We start from the raw sequence: 8,553 nt of genomic DNA, 5'->3' as shown, positions 1-8,553 counted from the left end.
GAATGGCAGAGAAGTACCTAAAGAAATGTGCAACATCCTTAGTCATCAGGGAAATGCAAATCAAAACAACCCTGAGATTCCACCTCACACCAGTCAGAATGGCTAAGTTCAAAAGCTCAGGTGACAGCAGATGCTGGTGAGGATGTGGAGAAAGAGGAACACTCCTCCATTGTTGGTGGGATTGATTGCAAGCTGATACAACTAACCACTCTGGAAATCAATCTGGCTGTTCATCAGAAAATTGGACATAGTACTATGTGAGGACCCAGCTATACCACTCCTGGGCATAAATCCAGAAGATGCTCCAACATGTAATAAGGACACATGCTCCATCATGTTCATAGCAGCCATATTTATAATAGACAGAACCTGGAAACAACCCAGATGTCTCTCAACAGAGGAATGGATACAGAAAATGTGGCACATTTACACAATGGAATACTACTCAACTATTAAAAACAATGACTTCATGAAATTCACAGGTAAATGGATGGAACTTGAAAATATCATCCTGAGTGAGGTAACCCAGTCACAAAAGAACACATATGATATGCACTCACTCATATCTGAATATTAGCCCAAAAGTTCAGAATATCCAAGATACAACTCACAGACCATATGAAGCTCAAGAAGAAGGAAGACCAAAGTGTGGATGCTTCAGTGCTTCTTAGAAGGGGGAACAAAATACTCACAGGAGGAAATATGGAGACAAAGTGTGGACCAGAAACTGAAGGAAAGGCCATCCAGAGATTGCTCCTCCTGGAGATTCATCCCATATACAGTTGTCAAACCGAGATGCCTTTACGGATGCCAGGAAGTGCTTGCTGACAGGAGCCTGATATAGCTATCTCCTGAAAGGCTCTGCCAGAGCCTGACAAATACAGAGGCAGATGCTCGAAGCCAAATATTGGACTGAACCTGGAGTCCCTGATGGAGGAGTTGGAGAAGGGACTGAAGGAGTTGAGGGGGTTTGCAGTCCTGTGGAGGTTGCAACAGTGTCAACTGGACAGACACCCGGAGCTCCCAGGGACTGGACCACCAACCAAGGAGTACATACAGAGTGTGCCACAGCTTTAGCTGAGTATGTGGCAGAGTATGACCTTGTTAGACATCAGTGGGAGGAATGGCCCTTGGTCCTGTAGGGGTTCAAAGCCCCAGTGTAGGGGAATGCCAAGGTGGGAATGCAGGACTGAGTGGGAGGTTGGAGGAGCACCCTCATAGAGGCAGGGGAATGAGGGATGGGGTGGGGTTTTCTGGAAGGGAGACCTGGAAAGGGGGTAACATCTGAAAATTAAATTTTAAAAAATCCAATAATAGTAAAAACAGAGAGAATGACAACTTCTTTACATGAGATTATTAGAGAGAGACCCAGACAACAAGCACAGTGGAAGACATAATGAGAAAGAGATTGGGGAGGAGGAGGGAAGGAATAGAGGAAATAGAGAGGAAAGAAGACAGAGAGATTACAAGGCACTTAAAAAATGGAAAAGACCAGATAAGGCAGAAGGTCAAGGTAGAAGAGAGGAGAACCAGCCATGCCAAGGTCTAGGCCGTGTCTCCCAGCCTACAATGGGGGCTGGGCACAAGGGCCCAGTTATGTTGTCAGTGACCACAAGGGCATATCTTCTGCAACATGGGAAAGGAAGAAGCCAGATCAATAAAGGAAGTTGCTGGCCACAAGGAGGTGGAGACAGAGAGATCCTGCCCCAACTCAGTCCTCCAGATGAGAAGGTCTAGGATCTGTCTCACTTTACCCTGATTCTCTCTGGACTCCTGAGCACCCCAGTGTCCATAGACAGGGCATTCTCCCCTTCCTGATGGCTCTGCAGATCTCACTTCCTGGAGGGACTCTGGCCATGGCTCAGATCCTGCTTCTTCTCCTGTCAGCAGCATATCTGCCCGCTGGTGAGTAGTGGGGACCTCATTAGCAGAGACTGAACCACAGGAGGGGACTTTGGGGCTGGAAAGAGTGGGTATCATGTGGACAGGTGTCTGCTACTAGAGCCAGCCAGGCCTCTCTGTCCCAAAAGAGAGCTCATCCCTCAGAGAGAGCCTAACCCAACCCTTTTCATGCCTTCCTGTCCCAGAAGCCATAGGGACAGTTCTGCCCTGTGTCCCACCCCTTCCTGTGAATGAAGGCTCAAAATGTTCTGGATTGTCCTTTACAACTGTCCCCTGTCACTGTTTCCTGCAGTGGCTTCAGATTCTCCCTATCCTTCCCAGGGAACTCTGCAGGAGACAGCAGAGAAAATAACTTTGGGGTCAACCAGCCAGCACACCTCTCTGGATTCCAGGGCAGCTCCATCGAGATCCCCTTCTCCTTCTACTTCCCCTGGGAGTTGGCCAAGGATCCTCAGATGAGCATAGCCTGGAGATGGAAGCACTTCCATGGGGACTTCATCTACAACTCCTCCCTGCGTTTCATACATGAGCACTTCAAGGACCGGCTCATCCTAAACTGGACACAGGGTCAGACATCTGGAGTCCTCAGAATCCTGAACTTGAAGGAGACTGACCAGGCCGCATACTTCTGTGGAGTTTTTCTGCAAACAACAGAAGGCATGAAGTCATGGCAGTCTATTCCTGGGACCCAACTCACCATGATCCGTGGTGAGCAACCATTGCTCAGGCTTTGACACCTGTGGCTTTTTTGTCCCTTAGATGTCATCTCAGGCTTCACAACTCTCAGCTTAGTTTCCTATTCCTTTCCCTTGGCTCTGTCCGCACCTGTGCCAACAGCATCTTTCCTTGTAGTTGTGACAAGCGTTTGCTGCCTCCTCTGCTGTGGTCTGTCATTCCGTGCTGAGATGGAACCACACCTAACTTCAGCATGAGCCCTACCCCATAGCTCACACCCTTATTGCTCCAAATCTAACTACTGTCCTGCCCACTTTCACCCATGACCTCAAGGTGGATGAACTTCTCCAGCATGTAGCTAACTCTCTTGGTCCTGTTGGTCCCTGTGTGCAGCATCTCCACACAGCTCCAACCTCAGCTCAGAATATATCGTAGGGGCCATTGCATGTTCTGGTGTCTTCTGGTCTAAGTGTAACTGCCAAATGTCACAACAGGTCCTCATTTGCCTTCATAAACCCCAGGACACATCTGTCTTCTCTCCCCAGGCTCTTCAGTAATTAGAAAATTAATAAGAAAATCCCTGCATTTTCATGATGTGTCTGCCCTGTCTCCTGATCCCTCCAGCCCCTCTGATGCAGAAGGAACTGCAGTCCCCTGCACTGGGAGTCCTAAGGCCCAGCATAGTCACTGTGTGTTCCTGCACATGGCCTTAGAGAAGCAGGGACTATGTGTGGCTGCATTGTTTCTGGTGACCTTGCTCTGTGGATCTTTCTTATTTTTCTTAACTTACCTACCTCTTTCTGCTTGCTTGGTTGCTTGCTTTACTTACTTACTTACTTACTTACTTACTTACTTACTTACTTACTTACTTACTTCTTACTTATTTTATGTCAGGGCATCAGCACTCATCCCTGGCTATCCTAATACTCACTATGTAGACCCATCTGGCCTTAACTCACAGCAGTCTGCCTTGCCTCTGCCTCCTGAGTGTGGACATTACAGCATGTGCCACCACATGCAGACGTGCCTCTTGACTGTACTAAAGTCAGCCTATGAGAGGAAGCCCACAGCACAGTTATCTGTGCAGGCCACAGCTGCCATGTTGACATGATGTAAAGTCAGATAGCAGCTGCCCGGACTCAGGGCAGACAGAGAAAGGAGCCGTTTCACATATGTGTCAATGTGCTCAGTGGTTCTCTACTTCCTAATGCTGCACATCTTTTATACACTTCTTCATGTGATGTGGGCCTACACACATAAAGGCTACTTCATAACTTTAATTATCAACTATTATGAGTCACTAGGTAAATATCTGGCATGCGTGATACCCGATATACAATCCATGTGAGGTAGTGGTGCACAGGTTGGGAACCTCTGGTCTAGAATTCACAAATAGGTAAATGTTGGGGAAATTATCCTTAGTGATGCTTATAAAGCAAAGGGATGTGTTCTGCCCTGGACTGAGCTGTACACGTATGGCTAAAATTGTATTTTTTCTGTTGCACATTTTGGTGTATTCAGTGTGTGTGAACATGTAGGTTTGTTAAGTCAGATGTATGTCTTCTCTCTCTCTCTCTCTCTCTCTCTCTCTCTCTCTCTCTCTCTCTGTGTGTGTGTGTGTGTGTTTGTGTGTATGTGTGTGTGTGTGTGTATGTGTGTATGTAAGTTTCTGTGTCTGTGTGTCTCTGTATGTGTATCTGGGTGAATGTCTCTGTTTCTGTCTGTGTCTCTCTCTCTGTGTGTATCTGTTTGTGTGTTTGTTTGTGTTTGTGCATACTTGTGTGTGTGTGTATATGTGTGTGTATCTGTTTGTCTGTGTGTTTCTTTGTGTTTGTGCATACTTGTGTGTGTGTATATATGTGTGTGTATCTGTTTGTCTGTGTGTTTGTTTGTGTCTGCGCATACTTGTGTTTGTGCGTGTGTGTGTGTATCTGTGTGTGGGGTGTGTGTGTGTGTGTGTGTGTGCCTGTGTTGGCATATTTGTTTATGCATGTGTGGCTACAGGAGAGCATAGGGTTTCATCCACCTTACTTTTTGAAGAGGCTCTCTCTCTGGCTTCAAGTTTCCCATGGAGACTAGGCTAGCTGGCCAGTGAGCCACAGGGACAAGCCTGTCTCCACCTCCTCAGTACTGGATTACAGCCCACTCAGCTCCGTCTGGTGTGGAACCTGACACAGAGACCAGGCTGGCTCTCAGCTCACAGAGATCTGCCTGCCTCTGTCTCAGGCTAGGATTAAAAGTCATGCCCACTTTACCGAGTTCTTGATGTAGATATTGGGACCAAATTCAGGTTCTAAGGCTCAAGCAGCAAACTCTCTATGAACTACTCATATCTCTATGTTACATACATTTAAGTGAGAAAAAAATCACTGTATTTCTCTGCCTTACTTCTCTGTGACCAAATGACAATCTGTGGACAAGGACAGTTCGGGACTTCACTTTAGCTTGCTCTCCTTGAGTCTCAGCCTTAAGCATCTGTTCCCCTCTCTGTGAGAACATCTGACAGCTGTTCCCCATCCCACATCACACAGAGGAGACAGGATGTGACACTCACCCACCCTCCCTCATCCACGGAGGGTCTGCTCACTTCCCATCTCTCCCCAGCACTCAGGACCACCATGAGGAGCCCCTCCATCATCGCCTCTGCTGTCACCACAGCTGGCCTGGAGGACACAGGGACACAGAGGGATCCTTCACTGATGATCCTGGGAGCCATGGTCACAATGGTCATAGCCAAGGGTGTGACCATAATCCCCGTCTATGGATTCATGATCTTCCTGTGGTGGAAGCAAAGGTAAGTGGTCCAGGGCAGGCCTCACCCGAGCTTCCCACTGGGAGTGTTCTCAGCTGTGGGAGATGGAGAAGGGCAGGCTTGTGCAGGGAACAGTAAAGAGAACAGAAGGAGGGAAATGTGTCTGACCTCCACAAGGACTGCATCCCTGGAGCCTGCTGTCCTTCCAGACCAGCTGGAAACTAGAGGAGCAAATGCAGATGAACACAGAGCCTGCTCCTAAGGAATTCAAGGAGGCTCACAGGAGCCTCGGGGGCTGACTGCTCATTAGGAAAGAGTTGTGGCTGCTAAAGAAGGTCTGAGGTTAGACCAGCATTCAGGGACTGCATCTCACAGGAAGTGACACCTAATGAAAAGAGACATTTCTTTGAGTTGGGAATGTGGGATCAAAATAGAAATTAAGAGCACAGTGTGTAATAGACCTGCAAACAGACAGAAATGTGCAGAGAGAACCTCAAATCTCCGTGACGCATAAGATTGGGACACCAGAAACCTAAATCTCCTGAGAAAAATTATGAAGCAACTACACAGGTGTTGCAGTTTCCCAAGTAACAGGGACCTGAACATCATCCCGGGAGCCACATAAAGAGTTGTCAGATGCTTGGACAGGCAGAGAACTAGGATCCCTGGGGCTCACTGTGCTGCCAGCCTTTCCTAGTATGTGAGACCAATGACTGTCCTGTCTCACAAGCTAGAGAGGACACCTCCCAAAACACAATGCCCAAGGTTGTCCTCTACCATCCATATGTGTGTGCATGTATGCAAATATACACATGTGGGCATGTATTGATTAAATAAATTTTTGATGAAATAGGGAAATACTAAAAATGTAATTTGCAGAATGTAAAATTCTATACATTACTTCCTTACAACAAACACATAAACACTAAATATACAATGCAACTCTTTTGGAATTCCAATTGCATTTTTGTAAACTTAAATAATTTGCCTCCTGACATTCATGAGTATTTTACAAAACAAAAATTAGACACGATAATCCCAGCACATGGGAAGGGCAGAGAGGAACATCAGGAGTTCAAGGCCATCAGCAGTTACCTAGCAAGCTGTAGGCCACTGGGATGGAAAGACCTTGTACACACAACACAAGAGCCAAGTGTGGACTGAGCTGAGCAGATTTAAAGCCACGGGAACTAGAAGACTGCGGGACGAGGACAGAGATGCACGGATGGTGGAGTGTAATGGAGGTTTACAAATAAACATTTAAATGTGCATCTCGTGGTTTCAGACAGGCTCAGCCCTCCATTACAGTAAATAGAAGAACCGAGAGGAGGGAGAGCAGCAGCCTGAGAGACAGCAGAAGTCTGACTGGGATTCAAACCCTGAGCTCAATCTCAGGGAGCAGCAGCCTGCACTGAGAGGGGGAGCTAGAGAACCAGATTCCTGGGAGGCAAAAGGGAGACATGGAGAGTGCAGAGCAGAGAAGGCAGAGCTGTGTCAGGAAGTCAGAGCAGGGGGAAGGGAGGAAAGGGAGACAGGACATGGGTCAGTACACTAGTAGTCATTCCTCTGACTTGCTGTGTGGTACAGAAGGTCAGTTGACCACTGGCCTCAGGTCCTGGTGACTCTCAGACCTGTCCCTGCATGGCTGCAGCAGAGCTGTTTGCTTCCCTGGGCCCCTCATGTTGTCTGAACACAGAGAACAGCTGAGAGGCAGGATGGAGGACCAGCATGGCTGGCACACTGACACTGTTTCTTCTCCTACAGGACAGCAGAGTGAAGCCTAAACCCCAGCCAGGTGAGTGTCTGTCATCCCAAGGGGCAGCTGAGGGGCTGCTGGGAAGTTTCTTATGAGAGTCATGCAAGAGAACCATAGAGATGATCCAGTCAGAAAAGCATGGGACATGCGTAGGAGGATCTGAGTTTCATGGATCCGAAGCTCACACAGTATAAGCCAGGGATGTGTCAGGAATTTGCAGTCCCATCCATGGTCAAGCAAGAAACAGGCAGAGTCATGGGTTGGCTCTCTAACGAGTCTAGAACAATTGCTGAGTTCCAGGCCAATGAAAGATCATGTCTTTAAAAATGATTGGATTGATGAAGGTGATAAATCACAGTCATAACATTTTCTAAATTGATTTTATGTGAGGTGTTTTAAATTACATATAAATGGACAAACATTTATGTGTACCTGTGAGATAGTTCCGAGGGAAATGTAGCCTGCTGCCTAGCTCAATGACCTGGATGTGATTCCTGGGAATCCAAATGGTACACAGAGAAAGCTGACTGTGGACAGGTGTCCTCTGCCTAGTAGAGTAAGCCACAGGCTCCTGGTGAGACACTGTTAGTTCCCTACTAAAAGACCTCCCAGAGCAAGGATGTCTCAGCAGGGGTGTGAGTTTACATCTAAATAGTTATTGGTGATCACACACCTTACATAGTACATACTTCCCTGTCTCCTTCTGGGAACCAGAGCTCATGGCTGCAGGATTGTGCAGTGAAACATCACCATTCTTGGACAGACATAAGAAGATAGCCTTCATGTGGGCTCTGATTCGCTCTCCTTGGAACCCAAGTCATCCTTGTGTGTCTCTTGTCCTGAGAGCCTGACTGTGCTGTTCTCTGATTGCTCATGGAGTTAGTAACAATTTTAATAAATGTCTTACTCCCAGAAATCTGTCTCAGTGTCTCTCTTGTGGCCCAACCCCTTGCCCTACATGACATCTCTTAGAGAGTTGCACATTGTTTCCAGGATGCAGGTCACAGGGAAAGACGCAAAGACCACGGTCTGCATTGATAACCACTGACTGAGAATCGTGGTTCCCCTCTCCCTTAAATCCAAGAACTGTCACCTCATCCACAGCTCTGACATTTCAATGCTAGATATCAGGTGACATATCTCGGCTTTCTGGGGTCCCATGTTGGACTTCCTTTGCTCACAAACCCAATTATATGCACTCAATTCCTCATTTGCTGCCATGTTGATATTCTGGCCTGTTTGGTGTTTCTGAAGACAAAACTTCTATCCCATGTCCAGTCTGACCCAACATTTCATAGTCAGCTGGTCAGCCTCTAACAGAAAGCTTGTAGAGACACAGGAAACTACCTATCCTGATCAAGTAAGAGAGATAACAGGCTTCCCTTGTAGTCAGAAGAGATGCATGGCCATAACTTGATAGAGATCTACCAATCACAGTGAGCCATAAATGCAGTGTGGCACAGATGCA

General features: G+C 47.2%; 1 protein-coding gene across 1 annotated transcript; it reads left to right on the top strand.

The window, feature by feature from the left end:
• Positions 1–1,706: 1,706 nt before the first annotated feature.
• On the top strand, positions 1,707–8,001 carry LOC114629772 (paired immunoglobulin-like type 2 receptor beta). Its single transcript, XM_028777843.1, has 5 exons — positions 1,707–1,905; positions 2,224–2,610; positions 5,182–5,371; positions 7,094–7,124; positions 7,800–8,001. Exons 1-4 carry the CDS (start codon positions 1,818–1,820, stop codon positions 7,104–7,106), a joined length of 678 nt encoding a protein of 225 aa, XP_028633676.1. The 5' UTR covers positions 1,707–1,817; the 3' UTR covers positions 7,107–7,124; positions 7,800–8,001.
• The last annotated feature ends 552 nt before the right edge of the window (positions 8,002–8,553 follow it).

This window comes from Grammomys surdaster, unplaced genomic scaffold (assembly GCF_004785775.1).
Source record: "Grammomys surdaster isolate TR1022 unplaced genomic scaffold, NIH_TR_1.0 316, whole genome shotgun sequence".
In the NCBI taxonomy this organism is placed as follows: domain Eukaryota; kingdom Metazoa; phylum Chordata; class Mammalia; order Rodentia; family Muridae; genus Grammomys; species Grammomys surdaster.
Note: the sequence above shows the minus strand (reverse complement) of the source record. Positions and strands in the feature narration are given on the sequence as shown.

What these genes read in the sequence shown, in the direction of transcription:
- LOC114629772 (XM_028777843.1), top strand. Translation starts at nt 1,818, where the DNA reads ATGGCTCTGCAGATCTCACTTCCTGGAGGGACTCTGGCCATGGCTCAG. An exon ending in AGCAGCATATCTGCCCGCTG is followed by an intron (nt 1,906 to 2,223) that starts GTGAGTAGTGGG and finishes TATCCTTCCCAG; the next exon opens with GGAACTCTGCAGGAGACAGC. An exon ending in CCAACTCACCATGATCCGTG is followed by an intron (nt 2,611 to 5,181) that starts GTGAGCAACCAT and finishes ATCTCTCCCCAG; the next exon opens with CACTCAGGACCACCATGAGG.